Source organism: Acanthamoeba castellanii, assembly GCF_000313135.1.
Source record: "Acanthamoeba castellanii str. Neff unplaced genomic scaffold scf7180000084733, whole genome shotgun sequence".
Classification (NCBI taxonomy): Eukaryota; Discosea; order Longamoebia; family Acanthamoebidae; genus Acanthamoeba; species Acanthamoeba castellanii.
Genome location: NW_004457260.1, coordinates 153384 through 170838, shown reverse-complemented (window position 1 = coordinate 170838; position 17455 = coordinate 153384). Strand labels below are relative to the sequence as shown.

At 57.6% G+C, this 17455-nt stretch overlaps 6 protein-coding genes and 1 pseudogene across 6 annotated transcripts in view; 3 read left to right on the top strand and 4 right to left on the bottom strand.

Moving 5' to 3' along the window:
- Window positions 1-3898, bottom strand: part of ACA1_388780 (EGFlike domain containing protein) — a gene marked incomplete at both ends in the record, with an annotated part of 4943 nt that extends 1045 nt beyond the window's left edge. Inside the window, 17 exons of the mRNA XM_004333152.1 lie at window positions 93-265; window positions 356-411; window positions 502-611; window positions 721-850; window positions 965-1108; window positions 1183-1310; window positions 1399-1506; window positions 1586-1736; window positions 1760-1837; window positions 1937-2034; window positions 2154-2213; window positions 2308-2400; window positions 2504-2658; window positions 2759-2817; window positions 2970-3085; window positions 3286-3472; window positions 3668-3898. Coding sequence (XP_004333200.1) covers window positions 93-265; window positions 356-411; window positions 502-611; window positions 721-850; window positions 965-1108; window positions 1183-1310; window positions 1399-1506; window positions 1586-1736; window positions 1760-1837; window positions 1937-2034; window positions 2154-2213; window positions 2308-2400; window positions 2504-2658; window positions 2759-2817; window positions 2970-3085; window positions 3286-3472; window positions 3668-3898 — 2077 coding nt within the window. The remainder of the gene's footprint in view (window positions 1-92; window positions 266-355; window positions 412-501; window positions 612-720; window positions 851-964; window positions 1109-1182; window positions 1311-1398; window positions 1507-1585; window positions 1737-1759; window positions 1838-1936; window positions 2035-2153; window positions 2214-2307; window positions 2401-2503; window positions 2659-2758; window positions 2818-2969; window positions 3086-3285; window positions 3473-3667) is intronic.
- Window positions 3899-4522: 624 nt separating this feature from the next.
- Window positions 4523-9890, bottom strand: ACA1_388770 (Poly(A) polymerase central domain containing protein; the record flags this gene model as incomplete). The annotated part of the gene is made up of 20 exons (XM_004333151.1): window positions 4523-4577; window positions 4686-4929; window positions 4996-5162; window positions 5226-5371; window positions 5463-5561; window positions 5649-5890; window positions 5978-6179; window positions 6288-6398; window positions 6493-6642; window positions 6728-7004; window positions 7081-7350; window positions 7424-7563; window positions 7655-8069; window positions 8172-8289; window positions 8364-8551; window positions 8657-8813; window positions 8881-9004; window positions 9100-9210; window positions 9277-9597; window positions 9735-9890. The coding sequence occupies 20 exons, from the start codon at window positions 9888-9890 to the stop codon at window positions 4523-4525; spliced, it is 3693 nt and encodes a 1230-aa protein (XP_004333199.1).
- A 209-nt stretch (window positions 9891-10099) lies between these two features.
- Window positions 10100-11269, bottom strand: ACA1_388760 (uncharacterized protein; the record flags this gene model as incomplete). The annotated part of the gene is made up of 6 exons (XM_004333150.1): window positions 10100-10177; window positions 10261-10381; window positions 10456-10734; window positions 10808-10894; window positions 10969-11058; window positions 11112-11269. 6 exons carry the CDS (start codon window positions 11267-11269, stop codon window positions 10100-10102), a joined length of 813 nt encoding a protein of 270 aa, XP_004333198.1.
- Window positions 11270-11458: 189 nt separating this feature from the next.
- On the bottom strand, window positions 11459-12571 carry ACA1_388750 (oxidoreductase, short chain dehydrogenase/reductase superfamily protein; the record flags this gene model as incomplete). The annotated part of the gene is made up of 2 exons (XM_004333149.1): window positions 11459-12402; window positions 12541-12571. 2 exons carry the CDS (start codon window positions 12569-12571, stop codon window positions 11459-11461), a joined length of 975 nt encoding a protein of 324 aa, XP_004333197.1.
- Window positions 12572-13340: 769 nt separating this feature from the next.
- On the top strand, window positions 13341-14093 carry ACA1_388740 (annotated as a pseudogene).
- Window positions 14094-14192: 99 nt separating this feature from the next.
- ACA1_388730 (uncharacterized protein) lies at window positions 14193-16118 on the top strand (the record flags this gene model as incomplete). Its single annotated transcript, XM_004333148.1, has 5 exons — window positions 14193-14262; window positions 14333-14436; window positions 14495-15292; window positions 15364-15847; window positions 15871-16118. 5 exons carry the CDS (start codon window positions 14193-14195, stop codon window positions 16116-16118), a joined length of 1704 nt encoding a protein of 567 aa, XP_004333196.1.
- A 617-nt stretch (window positions 16119-16735) lies between these two features.
- On the top strand, window positions 16736-17328 carry ACA1_388720 (guanine nucleotide binding protein (G protein), alpha inhibiting activity polypeptide 3, putative; the record flags this gene model as incomplete). Its single annotated transcript, XM_004333147.1, has 3 exons — window positions 16736-16862; window positions 16926-17083; window positions 17146-17328. The coding sequence occupies 3 exons, from the start codon at window positions 16736-16738 to the stop codon at window positions 17326-17328; spliced, it is 468 nt and encodes a 155-aa protein (XP_004333195.1).
- Between the last annotated feature and the right edge of the window lie 127 nt (window positions 17329-17455).

Below are 17455 nucleotides of genomic sequence, written 5' to 3'. Positions count from 1 at the left end.
GGGCACAACATGCACACGGCACAGACACACACGAAGTCAACAACATAACTGCAAAGCTCACACGTAGAGCGCAAGAAAGCGATTGCCCGTACCCGCGATGATGAAATTGTTGGTGGGGAGCGAGTAGGGGCCAGCGAAGACGCCGATGAACACCTCCTGCGACACGAAGGGCTGGGTGGTGGCGATGTAGCTGATCGAGTGGATGGCCTGACCCATCCGGGTGTCCGACTTGTCGTAGTCGCGGAGCGTCGGCCAGCCGTCCAGACTGGTGTCGCCCATTGATGCGGCGCCGCACGTTATTGGTGGTTAGACGCCGAGCTAAACACACACTGTGCGACACACGCGCGTCGCTTACCTGGCGTAGAGCCATAGATCGCCGTCCACGTAGGACTCGAATGTGGCCAAGTGAGCCTGCAGCGATGTGTGTGTGTGTGTTTGTGTGTTTGTGTGTCTGCGTCAGAAATGGAGTCTCTCCCGGTGCGTCTCTGAAGGGCGCCCTACCTGGATGGAGTGCGTTCCGGTGTTGCCCGGTGTCTTGAGGTGGAAGTAGGCCCACCCGTTGAAGGCGATGCTGCCGTTCACGGCCACACCGCGCCCCAGCTCCGTCGAGGCTACACCACCACGAGGCGAGTGAGCCAACACACACGAATCGCACAAGCTCGACCGCACACGACACGGCACATGCGGCAGGGGGACACGCACGGATGTCACAGAGGGCACCGGCGTAGTAGTCGCGGCAGACGCAAGTGCCGTCGCTGTTGGGCGTTCCGTGCTCGCCGCAGCGGCTATTGTTCTTGTTTACCTCGGTCACGATCAGACTGTAATTACACGAACTGTAGCCGTACACTCCCTGCGTTCGCGCATTGTGTGCGCCATTAGGTGCGTGTGCGGTGGTGCGATGTGCGGTCGTGTACGCGTGTGCGCCGTGTGCGACCTAATAGTTGGGGGGGAGGCGTGGTCGTACGATGTACCACGGCTGTCCCTCGAGGGCCGCCGATGGGATGACAAGCGTGGTCTCTCCGCTGGGGCCGCTCACATCGAGGTAGTCAAAGTCGACACGGGTCGGGTACGCTCCGCCTTTCACGTACAGGTCACAGTCTCCGCCGCTCTGCGACACCCGGCCTTGCCTGGTGAGCCTTTCGCGCGCGTGTCGTGTGTCGTGTGCGTGCGATGTGTGCGTACAGAGGTGGTATCGGTGAGCTGCACGCGCAGCTCGTGCTGGCCGGAGCTGCCGCCCACGGCGTAATAGTTCCACACGTTGTCGGCCACCAGGCCCGACACCGAGCTGCCCAAGTTCAACGGCGTACGCTCTGATGTCGGCATAGTGCATTGAATCGGGAGAGTGAGGACTCTCTGCGAGAAAGGCGCTGAATGCGGGTTTGATGGGGTGCGGCGCACTGTATTCGCAGTTGGAGCCGCGGTAGTCGGAGTAGCATCGGCACACCTGGCCCGAGCAGGTGCCGTGCAACGAACACCTGGTGGTCGTCGCGCAGTCGTTACCCTCGCCTGTGTGCGCAGACCACAGATGAGCGTGATGATGGTGGTGGTGGTGGAAAGCAGCAGGTGGAGGGATTGAAGACGGTACTGATGGCCTGCGCGGCGAGCTTGAACGATGTGGTGGAGAACCCGAACACGCCCACATAGACGGGCGGCACCGAGTTGGTCGGGTTGTACTGTGACATGCCGTCGTGTTCAGTGAAAGTGAGACCTATGTAGAGGAATAGGAGGAGGACTGACTGGGCACAGATTGGCAGCTTACCGCAAAGTTGACGGTGGACACCGGGAGGATGGAGGTGTTCTTCGCCACGTAGCTGGTGATGTTGGGGAAGTGGCCCACCTGCGCGTGTGTTATTCTCGATTAAAGTTGACCCTCTTCAGGGCGTGTGTGCAGCAAGCGCGTTGTGCGATTCGAAAGTGGCGCGGTTTGCACACTCACCTGGAGGTACAGGTCGGCGTCACCGGTCGTGGTCTGGGTGAGGGTGAGGTGCAGCAGCGTGTTGGGACGCAGGTTCTGCAGCTCGTAGTACCGCCACGCTGCACACAAATCGAAGTCAACCAAAGGAATTCGCAATAAAACTAAAACTATAGTGACCGAACGGCCTTAGAGGCCAGAGAGGTGGTTGTGGATTATTGTGATTGTCAGGCGAACGCACCGGCCCTCTGGACGGTAACGACCGCGCTTTCGGAGTTGATCGGGAGAGGAATGGGCTTCACTGTGTGCGGCCCGTGCGTGCGCAGCAAGGTCAGCGCGAGGAGGCCCCGACGACTACACGCTGCCATCACTGGGGGGAGGGAGAGGATGCGTACGCTGGGCGCAGTCATTTCCGGTGTAGCCAGAGTCACACGAGCACACGCCATTCACGCACACGCCGTTGCCCGAGCAGTTACGCGGGCACTCGCCTGCGCCCGCCCCCAATCACACACAGGTGAGATGACGCGAACTTGAAGTGTGTGTCGTGTGTCGTGTGTGTCGTGTGTGTCGTGTGCGTCGTGTCCTACGTACCGTAGACATGGGCGGTGAGCTGATAGCTGCACGCGGCGAAGCCGTAGATGCCGATGTACCACTTGCCGGGGGTGGCATCAGGAGTGATAATCGTCGCGTTGGGCTTGGTCGAAACCTCGCGTTGCAACCAGCTGACGAGGGACGTCAACGTCAGTCTACACCGCACACGCACACACCATACGATCGGACACGCACACACGCACACATGCATCACCGCACACGCGCGCAACGAACGCAAAAGCAAGGGAGATCAACCTTTTGTGGGTGGGGTAGGCATTCTTCTGGATGTAGAAATCGCAGTCGCCGCCCACTTGCTGCAGAGCCAGATCAAAGAGAAGAAGGTAAATGCGTGTCGTGTCGTGTCGTGTTTTGTAATGTGCGTCGTGCGTGTGTCATGATGAGTGTTGGGTGCCGTGTTGTGCCGTCATCAGTTCATTGAAAAGGGGGAGGCCATGGTTAGGGTTACCTGGAGCACGTTCCACGAGACGTAGGAGTGCTGCGAGAGCTGCAAGTGGGCAAACGCCCACGCGTTGACCGCCACCGTGCCGCTCGTGGACTGCCCCGAAGTGATTGCCACGTCCTCTGCAACATGTTTTTCCGGGGCAGCGCCAACCATGGATGAGTGTTTGATGGAAGTGGGATGAGATGAAGATGATAAAGTGCGCATACAACGAAGCCAAGCCATTGGGGGGCCAACAAGGCCGGTTTGATGACTGGAAAATAAAAAATCTTACGGAGGGGGGGGGCAAGAACGAAGCGAAAGGGAAAAAAGGGGAGCGAACGGTAGGAGCAATCGACGCCGGCCCAGTTGGGGTAGCACTGGCAGACGCTCCGGTTGATGCACACGCCGCGTCCGCTGCAGTTGTTGGGACAGCCGCTGGCCCACGCCGCCACAGCGAGCGTCAAAAAACAAAGCGCCACGAGAAGGGCGGCTGACCTCCTCGTCGAGGCCTGCATCTTCATCTTCATCTTCATCAACCTCAAACCCAAAAGAGAAAGGAGAAAGAAAAAGAAGACAATTTAAAATCAGCCAACCCGCGTCGTCACAATTCTTACGGGGTTATTTAATTGCAGGGAAATTGTCAAAGAAAACAAGGAAGAAAATCCACTTTTGCTGAAGCCAACATGACGCACCAGACCCACGCGATAAGCTGGAGCCGGTACCTGGCCCTCGCGGAGATGGGCGAGGTGCACCCCCGAACCGACCAAATGCGCGACCGCATACAAAAGGAGGTGGCCTTCCTGGCCGAGCAGCTCCTGCGCGCGCTCGAGGAGTTCGCCCGGCCGCACGCGCAGCGCATACGCGAAGCCCGGCCCCGCGCCCAGCCGGCCCGACCTGCCCCTCCTGGCCTTCGAGCGCACCCTGTCCCACGACGCCGCCCGCGAGCGGGTCATGGCCGCCACCAAGCTTGCGCTCGACGCCGCCGACTACCCATTCCTCCGGGCCGTGGTGCTGGCCAACCACGACGAGCCTAGCCGCATGTACTCGGGCACCAACAGCAGCCAATGGAACAACGGCATCGGCTGCGTCTTCCTTGATCTGGTCCGGCCCTACGTGGCGTGGAACCTGGTGCACCTCCGGGGCCTGGCCGCGCCCACCGACGCGGGCTACGCGGGCGCCCAACTGCCGACGCACGACAGCGACGAGCACCTGACGCCGCTGTGGGAACGGCTGGGGCCGCTGCTGCGGCGCGGCCGTGAGGTCCCCGGCTGGCCCGATTGCACGGACGGCGAGGCCGTGCGGGCCTGCAGCAAGGACCTGTTCCGGAGCATGTACATGGCCGCGGCGTTCCTGATGAGCGGCGACGAGGCCGACTGGGCGCTGTGCCGCAAGTACCTGGCGTGCGACATCCGGACCGAGATCGGCTGCGTCGTGCTGCCGGGGGTGTCCAGGTCGCTCTACCAGCGCGACGAAGAACTGGCCGGCCTGCCCTATGTGTGACGAACGAAACCCACGCGATGATCACAAAAAAAAAGAAGAAGACTGCTTCTCTTTTCTTTTTCTTTGTGTCTTGTTCTTCAGTTCAACTTGCCGGGCATGAACGACGCAGGCACCATCCGCGCGATCTTGGCTCTGTCACACGAACATGAATGGAAAACCATTTAGAACAAAGTTTTGTTTTTTGTTTGGTTTTTGTTTTTTATCCATAAAAATGATAATGTCAAGTGGAGGCAGCGGTACCGCTTGATGGGGGTGACGGTGACGATGTTGCCGTTGGGCTTGTCGCGCCAGCTGTCGAAGAGGCTCTTGAAGTCGACGGTCGGGCCGTTGAGCTCGGGCATGGGCGGGGCCTCGGCCTCCTCGGCCTTGGTGAACTCGCCGCCGGGCAGCTTCTGCAGGCCCACGAAGCACGTGCCCAGGAATGGGAAATTGCTGCGGAGCTCGAGCGTCTCCCGCGTCTGCTTGGCCTGCAGCTGTTGCTTGCCTGTCGTGTGTTGACCATCCAGTGATTACTGTAAGTCTACGCTAAAACCGCACACACCGCACACACCTTTTCCCTTTCCCTTGTCCTTTTCCTCCTTTTCGATGACCTCGTGCAGGTTGACGAAGGTGCCGGGGAAGGGCCGAGCGTAGGTCTGCGGGTTCTTCTCCAGGTCGAAGATGAGCGCGATTAGCCGACTCTCCAGCCAGCCCAGACTGAGAGAAAAGTTAGTTGGCCTACTTTCTCGCAAGCGAAGAGCGAAGAACAAAAAGTTGAGGATCAGTGAGGATAGGGCGTACCACTTGGTGACCTCGTCGCTGCTGAGCGAGTGGACCTCGACCATGAGGTAGTAGTGGTAGTCCTTGAAGAAGTTGGTGGGCTGCAGCAGGTCGTTCAGCCCGGCCTCGGAGTTCCACTGCGAGGCTTGCGTGATGTCAAACGCTCTCTGCGTACAAGTGACACCAACATGAGGAAGAAACGAATGGTGAGCGCGACTGCATGCGTGTCGTTGTATGATATGTGTTGTGAGTACATACAAAGAACTCCTGCTGCATCTCGGTGAGCGTTGATCGAGCCACATTGCGTGCGGAGTTGTTGAACGGCGGCGTGGGCGTGACAATCGGCATCTTGTCGCTCTGCGTGGTAAGAAATGAACATTAACAAACATGTCCAGCGCGACATGTGAGCGCGTCTGAGTTAAAAAAAATGAAGACTGTGTGCACCTTGTGGCCGGGCTTGTATCGGGCGGAGCCGGGGGTGATGGCGACGGGCTGCTGCCAGTCCCAGTGGTTGTAGACCTCGAAGAACTCGGCGAGCAGGCGCTCCTCGATCGAGAGGTCACCATCGCCGGACGCCGCGGCGGCCGACTTGGCGTAGAGCTTGGAGTTCTTGCAGACGTAGGCCACCAGCACGGACCACGAGAAGCCGCCCAGGAACCCGACAGCATTCGAATACAGTCCTCGCCCTGCGTGTGCGGTCGTGCATGTGCGGTCGTGCGTGTGCGTGTGCGGTGAGAAAACACTTCTCTTGCGGATGGGGCAGTGCAACGTACGTTTGGCCCACAGCTTGACGGCGCGGAGGACGGTCTGGAAGTGGGACACGTTGGGAACCGACCGGAGGATGGCATCACCGTCGCGGCAACCGCTGATCGAACGGAGCACGGCCGGCTCGAACTTGCGCAGCGATCGGTCGTCGATCTGCGATGGCGGGGTGATGGGCACCGAAGACGGATACGGTCCGTAGAGCAGGTCCACCTGAACCAGAAAACAGAATTAATAAAATTGAATACTTATGCTAAACTATTTTGTTTATCATTTATTTATTTTTAAAATAAATTGCCAGCTTGGGCGACGGCAACGTACCTCGACTCCGTTGATCTGCAGCTTGAGCACGGGCACCTTGGCGTCGTGCACCTCCCTCGCGCTCTGGAGCTTCTTGGTCTTCTCCAGCGCCACGCGCAGCTCCATGAAGAACTGAAGGCGGTCACGCAGCACAAAGAGAGGAAAATAGGGACGTATGAGTTCAAGGCCGTGCGAGTGCCACGTTGGAAGGTCATGTAGGACGCACCCGACTGCAGGACATCGTGTCCGGTCCGACGCACAGGGCATCGACATCGCTGTCGGCGGTCTGCACGCCCATCTGGCACGAGCCCAGCAGATGAAGCACCTCGCAGTTGACCTGGCCATTGTAGTTCTTCTCGATGACCTCCTTGCACGCCTACAAATCGTCGACCATCAGCACTAACCACACGACACGCACACCGCACGACACACGACACACGCCAAACAAAAACGGGGCGCACCTGAGAGACGAGTCGGACGGCGGCTTGTCGCTGCTTCCTCTGTTGGTCGAGGTCGTAGGACTTGTTGGCGACCAGGTACCGGTAGAGCGCGCTGTCGGCGGGCGGAGTCGAGGGCGGTTCCAGGTGGTCCGCGGCGGCCGACCCGCTGCCACTACTGCTGCTGCCGGTCCTGCTCTCAGCCTCGGCGGCGCCGGGCTGGTGGCCGACGAAGGTCACCGCATCGTCGCCGCCGCCGAACTTGATGGCGTACTTGATTTGGAAGGGCTCCTCGTCTTTCCTGTTATTTACAGCCAATATGAGGGGCCATGTTTTGAATTCCTGACAAGCCAAGGGGTGATTGGGGTGAGGGGTACCTGCTGATGAGGAAGACGCGGCCCACCTTCCACTCCATCGGCTCCCACTCGCGGCCCCAGCTCTCGATGTGGCTAAGCACCTCCTTCTTGGTGACGAACTGGCCCACGGTCAGGTGGGGCGAGTAGCCGCCGTAGTCCTTGCCGCTCTGCTCGCAGCAGAAGGGGAACTCCTTCTCCAGCTCCGCCTGCAGCCGCTTGAGCGCGTTGTCCTCGGCCTCCGGATCGAGCCACACAGTGAAGTTGCGGCTGTGCTCGAAGAACTTGAATTGCCTGCAGTGTAACAGTGTTAGTTGTGTGTGTGTGTGTGTGTGTGTGTGCGCGCGCGCGCGCGCATGACGCGTACTTGAGGCTGAGAGTGAAGGGCGAGAAAGAGGCCAAGGCGTCCTTGAAGATCTCCGCGGCGTTGGCGAAGTGGTCCTCCTCAATAAAGCCCCACAGCAGTACGATGTGCGGCATCCACCTCGTAAAGCTCTTGTCGTGGTCCTGCACGCGCGTGTCGTGTTGTTTGTGTCGTGTGCCGTGTGAGATCGACAGCACACAGTTACAGAGAAAAATGGACCACACGCGGTCGTACCTTGCGAATGTTCTGCAGGGCGGGCCAGAGCTTGCGGGGAGGCACGACGACCACTGCGGTGCTGTGCATCGTGCGCAGCTGCGGCCGCAGCGCGATGCGCTCCTCGCGCGTGAGTTCGACGTAGACCGGCTCCTCCTCTTCCGCCTCCTCCTCGCCGTCGGCCGTCAGCCGCTTGGCGACCGCGCCCAGCGGCGCGGTGAATTCGATGACTGCCTTGAGGCCGAAGTGGTCCGACGGGAAGAGCAGCTGGCCCTCGCCGGCCGACGACGACTGCAGCGGCTCCGTGCAGATCAAGTCGACGGCCGACGGCCGCCAGCAGCCCGGCGACCGTACGAAGATCCGATCGATGCGGTTCGATCGGCCGGACGAGGTCGTGATCGCGGCCAGCGCGTTACGATGCGGGTCGAACGTGTACCTGTAGCCCCACCAATGCGCGCAAGCCGCCACGTCAGCTAGAGTTATTTATTGATTTATTGATTTAATTATATTAAATATATATTCATAAGTAGGAATGTACCCGAGCTCGTCGGGTCGCACGGCGGGCCAGCAGTCGACAAAGTCCTTGCGCACGGCCCCGTCGTTGTCGTCGTCGCCAAAGTTGAAGTCGCCGAACAGGAAGCAGTCCATTCCATAATCTGGGCCAACCCAATGAAGTGGGTGAGCAATGTGTGTGTCGCCAAGACAAAGGGAAAAAGAAGAGACAAGGTACCGGCGTCGTCGCCAATGGCGGGACAAGTGCGATCGAAGACGACGTTGAGCTGGTGGGCTCGCTTGGTGCTGCAGCTCTCCTGTCGATCGCTTGTGAGGTGCACCACGGGCACGTAGACCGTGCGCTTGTTCAGCTCCAGCTGGGCCACGATCACCCGCTTGTGGGGCGTGTACTGGTGCTGGATCAGCCTGGTCGCAACATGTTTAGAGAGATCAATAACATATTTCAAATTAAAATATATATGTACATCTTGATAGTAATATTTTAAAAAAAAATACATGTAGTGGCCGTACTTTTGGATGGGGAAGCGGGAGAGCAGGACCTGGCCGTAGGGGACGACGGTGTCGCCTCGGTAGTCGGACACGTAGTAGTTCTCCCGCACCCACGGCTCGCTCAGGAGGGACTCCAAAAAGATGAGCGTCACCTCCTCGAGTCCTAGATTGCATTGCACTGTCAGCCACCACCCAACAACCAGCACAACCAGCACAACCACCATAGGGGGAGCGAGTTCGCCTACCGATGAGGTCGGCCTTGGTGTTCTTGAGGTGGTGAAGAATGACCGGAATGCGCTTGGCCGTGTGGATCTTCTCCGACAGGTAGGTGTCGAACAGCACGTTGAGGGTGACGATCGTGACTCGCTCCTGTGTGCGCCCCACACACGACCATCAACACGAATGTGAGTGTGAGGTGTTGATCGTCGCCTTTGTCTTCTTCATCAATCAAGAGGTCTTGATACCACTCCGTCGGTCTTGTTGGCGATGGACTGAGAGGACTCCTGCCAGCTCTGGGTCGTAGCGGACCAGCGATAGACCGGCAGCGGCGTCCACACCGCGGGCTTATTGGCCGTCTGCCACATAAAACCAACCAATCAGTCATTCAGCCACGACCACTTCACAAGCTACACAGGACCTACCCTCACTTTCTCGGGGACAGCGGTGGAGGGCGCCGCGCTGGCTCCCTTCTCCTGCCCGCCCTTCTTGCCCTTCGTCTCGCCGCCCTTCTTGCCCTTGCCCTTGCCCTTGACGTCGTCGGCCTCGGCCGCCGAGGAGTCGCCGCTGCCGAAGATCTTGTCGACGCGGGTGTTGCGGTCCCACATGACCTCGCGCCCCTTCTTGAAGTAGTAGACGCGGTGCCAGGGCACGTCGCCGCCCGGGATGAACTCCAGCAGCGGAATCTCGAGCATGCCCCGGAACCTGTCCAGGTAGCCCATCCGCCACTCCGTCTTGTCCAACGCCTAAAAGAAAATATAAATTAATCAATTTATTATTTGAATTCACAAAAACTGATTTAAATATGGATATTAATTGAACAAATAAATAAAAATGAAATAATAAATACAAGGAAACTAGGGTAGTATGGAGGCCACGGTACCTCGTCCCATTTGACGCGGTGGTAGACGTCGGTGGAGGTGCGCAGGGTCTGTTTCTTTTCGTCTTCTTCAGCCTCTGCTGAATTCTTGCGCTGGCCCTTGGGTTTGCTGGGCGCAGTGGTCGTCTTCTTGTTCGTGCTCTTGTCACTGCGCTCCATGAGTGGTCTTGTGTTCGTCTCTTTTTTATATAAAAATATAATAGCAGCTTTGTGCTTTTTATATTTTACACTCAAATAATATTTGCTGAAGGCGAGCAACCGCAGCCCATACGGTGGTTTTTCTCACATCCGCGATTCTTCCAAACTGAAACATGTTTAGCAAACGTTTTGGAAATCAGCCAAGTTTTGTGTTTGTACAACTTGTCCCGTCAGATCACGAAGTCGAGAAGGAAGCTCACCCCCACCATGATGGCCGTCGTGGCCATGAACCACACCGGACCCGCGACCTGCGATGGCACGATCGTGTCACGGCAAGCGTGCGGTGAGTGGTGTGCCATGGCGCAATCTGAGCTTTCCAGGGAGTGCGTACCCAGAAGGCGAGTGGCGCGGCAAAATAGAAGCATCGCAGGCCGAGGGTGAAGAAGATGGTCGAGCCCTTCAGCATCTTTTTCACCGACCGCACGAGATGACTCTGCCTCAACTCCTCCTTCCTAAATCGCATCCAAGACGCACACGGTCAGCTGAGTCCTCGCCGCTGCGTTGTGCGTCAGGCATCATCGCGTACGTGGGCGCGGCAGGCGGGGCCGCAGGCGTGGGGGCTTCCTCTTCGCTGTGCTCGTCGTGGCTGTCCTCGTGGTCGTGCTCGTCGTCGTGCTGCGCCGGCTTCCTGTGTGACCTGCGCTGTCGTAGCGAGCGGAGCTTGTGCGCGACGCCCTTCTCGGGCCAGCCCTCGGCAGGCCGGGCGACCGAGACGAGGTAGGAGATGTGCGACACGTAGCGGATGTTGAGGGTGAGGAAGAAGAAGCCCAGAAAGAAGGCACTCGCCACCACCAGCAGCTTGATCCTGGATACATCAAGGTGCGAGTCACGTCGAGTTCGGTGGTTGGAGGTGGGTCGTGCAGGGCGGGGCTGCGTACCGGGAGAACTCAGACAGCTCGTAGGAGGTGCCCACAGCAAAGCCAACGCCCTGGAAGCCGATCGTGATAGCCGTGGTGGCCAGAAAGCTGGTCATGTGCGCACCGCGGTCATGTGGTGAGAAGCAGCACGCAAAGTTGGGCTATCTCGACGAGGAGAGTACCTGGAGGTCATGAGGCTGTTACGGAACGTCTGGATGGCGTCGATGGGCGGCCGCTCGGCCGTCACCAGATACCGCTCGGCCCACAGCGATCTGCAGGGTGGCCAATCTAGTTTGATTACTTTACGTCAAGAAGGGGGGCTCACCTGTAGTACAGATTTTTGCCGAGGGCGAAGCGCTTGGGTAGAAGGGAGGAGCCACCAATGAGTAGCACGTGATAGAGCAAGACCAGCACAAAGGAGAACACCATGGCCCCTATCTCCAGACCATCGCATTCCGCATTAATCCAATATTTGTTCACCATTTCTTTTCTCTCCTTTCATGTGCAGCTTAGACTAAGACTCTTCGTGTTCGTGTTGTGCCTGCCTCCCAGCATCCATTGGGGCATTTCCTGGACGGAAGATCGGATCTTCATCAAGATGTGCCCGAGAGGCAAGCGAAGGAAATTTTGCCGACACCTCGTGGTTGAACACCATGAACCTATCTTCACTGTTTACTGTTTACTTGATTGTTGGTTCGACAACTGCTTCTGGATGCCAGCGAGCGTCTCGCTGAAGGCGCCGATGGTGATCAGCTCGTCGGGCACCTCGGTCGCGGTAGACATCGACATTTCGCGCCACTGGTTGAGCTCGGCCTGGATCATGTCCAGCTTGCTCTGGATCAGGCCCACGGCGTCGGGTCCCAGCGGCAGCTTGAACGGCGGCTCCTCGAGCCTGCTCAGCGCCACCATCACGTCGGCCGCTCGTCGCGGGTCGCCGCCCTGGATGAGCTTCGCGGTCTCCGGGTTGCCCAGGAAGGTGCGCACGGCCTCGGCCGGCGAGCCCGCGTAGGCCGGGTGCGGCTCGGTGGTGACCAGCGAGCGGCCGCCCCAGTCCGTTTTGAACCCGCCCGGCTGCACGACGGTGATCCTGATGTTCCACTCGGGCTTCATCTCCCGCGCCACGGCCTCGGAGAAGCCCTCGATGGCGAACTTGCTCAGGTGGTATATGCTGAGGGTCGGCAGGACGGTGAAGCCCCCGACGGAGCTGATCTGCAGCAGGCGGCCGCCCACGGGCGCGCGGTTGACCTCGCGGAACACGCGCACCGCGGCGCGGGTGACCCGGATGACGCCCCACAGGTTGACGTCGAGCAGGGCGCGGATGTCGTCGTCGCTGAGGGACTCGAGCTCGCCGTGGAGGCCGTAGCCGGCGTTGTTGACCACTACGTCGACCCGGCCGAACCGCGCGACGGCCTGCGCGAAGGCGTCGTCGACCTGGGCCTGGTCGCTGACATCGAGCCGCACGGTGAGCAGCTGCGGCTGCTGGTCGCTCTCCTTGGTGGCCAGCTGGGCCAGGCCCTCGAGAGCTCCCACATTGCGGGCGGTGGCGACCAGGCGCTCGCCGCTCTTGAGCACCGCCTCGGCCAGACAACGGCCCAGCCCCGTCGAGCAGCCCGTAACTGTAAATGGCCATTTATCAACGATAAATAAGAAAGATAATGTGCAAAAAAGGTACACAAATAATTAGTCAGCCATGAGGCCATGGCCGCTCCCCTCGTTAGTGTAAAACCTACTGAGCCAAACGCGAGGGGTGGCACTCGGCTGGGGAGCCTGAGCTGTGGTTTCCATCTTCTTAGTATTGTTTGCGGGCTGGCTCCCCTTTTGTAGGCTCGCGCAACCCCACAGAACGGCAGGGCGCCCAGCTTGTGTCGCCACCAAGCTCATAAATGATTGGCCGGGTGGTCGTCGAAAGGCATTATCTGATTGGATTTGTGTCCTCCGAAAGTTGGCGCTGTCCGCTGTGCCGTTGGAATTTCGGAAGTCGACATTTTTACAAAAGCAGCTGATTTCAGTCGAAGTTGCACACATTCCAGAGTGTTTCCGAGAAATAAAAACCTGTCATGCTGACGTGGCCTATATCAATTTATTTTTCCCATTTTTGCAAAAAATGAGAAGAGCTGGGTGAGGATGAAGAGGGCAGGGGAAGCTGTTTCTGCTGCAAAGGCAAAGAGAGTGCGCTGACAAGACCTCTCACCTGTAGCATGGCGTGAGCGGCAAAACTACCTGTGATGAGCTCATTACACAAGTAAACAGGGTGAGCTCAAGCTCACAACTGCTCCACTGTTCAATCAAACAGTGGAGAGGAGAGCAGAAAACATGTACCTTGAGTTTCACAACAGCCTTAGCACCCCACTGTACATACATCAATAAAAAGCAATTAATCAATGAAGCCACCACTCACATTCAATGGTGCATGTGTGCAGGGCAAGCCAAGTTGTTGTTGAGTCAGTGTTGGATCTGCCCATCACTGGGCCAAGATTCCTGCAAAACAAGAACAACGCATACACACTCAGTGTGTGATCACTGGTTGTAGCTGGTGGGGAAGCACCATGTCTCAATGACCCAGGTCAGCAACGTGCTCAATGCCATCTTCTGGCATCTGTTTGCAGTGCAGCTGTGGCAGTTTCTGTCAAAGGACTCAGCAGTGCGGTTCCTTATCAAATTCCACATCTGCCACTGGTATGAGATGAGCAAGAAGATATCTGAGAGCAAGGTATGGTTATTGTCATGCTATCATCACATATAAAGAAGGCAGCACCTTGTCCCTTAACTCCTCCATTGCAGTCTTCTGTTGGAGGGACAGCATCTGGTGGTGACTGTGGATGGCATGACCAAGGGCCATGAGCGTTCATTCCTCACCCTGCAAGTCAATGGCATCTGTGACAATCAGTTGTGGAGGGGAACAGTGGGTGTCTACAAGATGCCCTATGGGAAAACAGCAAGAGAGCAGGCCAAAGCAATCATGGGAGCGTGGGACGACCTTGTTGAGTAGCAGAAGAAGCTGTGCGTGCTGACAACTGAGCTGTTCAAGGTCTGTGGCATCTCCTATGACAACGCCAATGACAATTGGGGAAACTGTGGTGGTGTGCAAGTCCTGCTTGATCAAGAGAGGGAGAGGAGGGCAATGTCAGCAAACCATGAGTTTTGGCCCCTTGTTGAGAAGAGCTGTACTGAGCACACACTCTCCCTCTGTCTGAAGCAATTTGAGAGCCTGGTGAAGCTTGCAGTTGTGAAATGGAAGTGGCTGCACCTGCAGGCGCCAGCGGATGTGAAGCAGTACCACAACCTGTTCACATCATTGATGCAATGAATCTCACAGCGCCTGATCAAAGGGTCGTGGATGAGGCCATGGCGAGGCTTTGTGCGGAGCTTGGGTGCTGAACCAACATGACCTGACCGTGTGACACACATGCGCTTCGTCAGCATTGATCAGATGGCCCACTGGGTGTACTGGTGGTACATGGTCATTGTGCTGGCCTGTGTTCACACTGTTGATAACACTGAACCTGCACAAATGCAGGTATCCATACCTGATTCTCTGGTACACAGTTCTGGGACCAGCACGCCTCACCGACAAAGACAATGCAGACTTCAAGGCCCTTCTCAATCCCGATATCTTCTGCTTGATCAAGATCAGCGCCATTGGAATGGAGGTATGTGAGGAATGAACAGTTGATCAACAGCTGCTGACAGTGGAGTATGTACGTGCAGAGAATCCTCAGGCCATTCATGAGCGCACTGCCGGCAGCTGAGAAGGTGACAGGCTACGTTGGGCGCCTGGAGAAGCTGGTAGAGCTGACCCTCGCACTCTACACAAGCCCAGCCACAATGATCACCTTCTTCTCAAACAATGCCGCACTCCAACCACATCGGCTCACCACCAGCGACCTGACCAAGAAGATCAAGCAGTTAGCTCCTAAATGGGGCACACACGTCGCCTCCATCTCGTCGTCAGACCTGCGGTTTACTCCATTCCTCGCCAACTCGTCTCCCTGGTCAGCACTAGTCCCACCAGATCGTGCCTCACCACCATCATCAGCACGACCCACATCCATCTCCTCCTCGTCCTTCGGCCTCTGCCTCTCGCCCGATGCATCGTACCCTACGCCTGCCCTTCTCAAGGATCCGAAATCACCAACACCATTCACCATCACGAAGAGCACGGGTCCGCGCACCTTGCAGATCGTCATCCCCGAGAACCCTCCCCACAAGACTGCCCATCGATTCCTCCTGTGGATGCAGCTGTACACAGCAGCGATGCTCGTCACATTCGAGAAGCTAGACAGTAAGTATCTCATGGCCGGGGAGTACGCACAAGATCCCTTCGTGTGTGATCTCGTTCTGCCGGTGACGACGCGGCCAATCGAGCGTGTCTTTGGCGAGACCGGAGAGCACCTGAAGGAGAGCAACAACAACATCCATGCTGCCATCCTCTCCACGCGTGTGGCCCGCAACGAGTACCCCAACGATAGCACCATGATGGAGGGCTACATGAACGCCTTCCCAAACGTGCGTTGCCCAAGCTGCTCACCCTGTGCGCACGACCTCCTCAGTAACTGTTCATTGTTGGTCAAGTGCAGATCACGCAGGAGGCACGTACGGAGCTGCAGAGGGCCATGAAGAGAAAGGAGATGGACGCCATCGCCGAGAGCAGGTTCACTGAAGAGGCCCGGCAGGAGCGCGAGAAGGCGGCCAGACGAAGCGCGCTCGAGGCGGAGAACGCGGCGGTGACGGCTGTCATGGCGCAGCACGGCTCTGCACTGGCCCAGCAGTCTGTCACGTGCGGCACCATGAAGGCGTTCCTGCAAGAGAGGAGGAAGAGTGGGTGGGTCATGCTGCAGCCTCCAACGTTGCCTGTGCTCTCCAAGATGAAGCACACGGACCTCATCAACGCCATTCGCATGCTTGCTGCTGCACCGTGCGACACGATCACGCTGCCCACGAGCGTCAGCGAGCCCGATGACGGCGATGACACCCCTCTGTCGACCGCAACATCGCGTGGCGGTGGCGACGACAGGGAGGAGGTGGATGAGGATGGGCGGACGAAGCGGGCGAGGGGGAGCCGTACCAGGACGACGACGACTCAGACATCGACGTGGCCGCATATGACGTGTTCACGGATGCTGCCCTTCTCGAGGTGGCTGCGGAGGAGACGGCAAAGGCTGCTGCGGACGCCGAGAAAGCCACGCTCGCCACCAATGCTGAGCACGGCGCCCTCAGCGCTCCCCTCCTGTCGCCCGCCCCCACATGGACCTCCGTCTCGGTTGCAAGCTTCCTTGCCCAGCACAACGTCGGTGTTGGCCTTGCTTGGGTCCATCGTCCTCCTCCTTGTTGAACGATAAAGGTGTTCTAATAAATGAGATTAAAGATGATGTTTAAATTACATTGTAGAAGAGAGATAGTACTAACGCTGAAAGTCGCGGTCCCACCGCATGACCGTTTGTGTCGATGTAGAACCTAACGACAACGGACGCGAAGGTTACCCTGGTATCCACCAGGTAGGCCTCCACATCGCATCTCACCAGTCGCGTCCCGAAATCCTCGTTCAACGTGTGGTCATGGTCATGGTCGTTTCTGGTCTGTGCTCGAATTCGAGCGGTTGCCGTGGTCGCGAACAAAAACAAATCCAGGATATATGCCGGCACGTGTATTTTCGAGGGAGAACTCTGCCGAGCATCCCCCAATGATAATTCGTTGCGCGAGGCTAATTAGATGTGGAAGGTCTATGGTTCGAATCCAGCGGCGGACAGTTGAGCAAAATTAACCACAATCAAAAAGGAAAGAGGTTGAAAATGGAAAGGAGACCATGTGCAGCCTCAACGGACACCGGCTTCCATTTACGGCATCGTAACTATTGTTTGAAGGTTGAAGGCCTTCGCAGACAGAGGATAGAAAAAGAGTGGTACGCGAGAGCTGCGAGTGAGTGTAGAGAAGGCCTGAACGAGAGGAGAGATGGGATGTACTCTGGGTTCGATGGGCGGGGAGGACTCCAAACAGAAGGAAAAGAACAAAGAGATCAACCGACTTCTCGAACAGCAAAGAAAAACCCTCGACAATGAGATCAAACTACTTCTTCTTGGTACATAGCTCGCCAAGGTTCTTTCTTTCCTTCACCTCCTTACTCTCGTTGATCCATGCGTAGGCGCCGGTGAGTCGGGTAAGTCCACCATCGCCAAGCAGATGCGCATCATCTTCATGAAGGGGTGGAAGGAAGAGGAAAAGTTAAGCTACAAGCCGGTCATCGCCAACAACATCATCACCTCCATGCGAACCCTTTGCCAAGCCTGTGTCGACCTCCAGGTGCTCCCCGCCCCTCACTCTCTGCGTTCCTCTTCTTCCATCTCACACTTGGAACACTCAAGATTGCCTGGGGATCGGATGTCGATGCCGCCGCTAAGCGCATGCTTGGCAACGATGAATTCTTGATCGGAGGGGAGCTCAACGAGCAGGTGGCAAGCGATGTGCGATCCCTTTGGGCCGACGAGGGAATCCAAAAGGCCTTCTCTCGATACGCCGAGTTCCAACTGAACGATTCAGCTAAATAGTACGCCGCCCCACTTTGCCCCACTGCAACCCCAGCATAGGGAGATCACGGCGCCAGAAAACACTAAATAATGACGCTGAGAATGGTCCAGCTATTTCGATCGGTTGGACGACGTCGTGCAGCCAGAC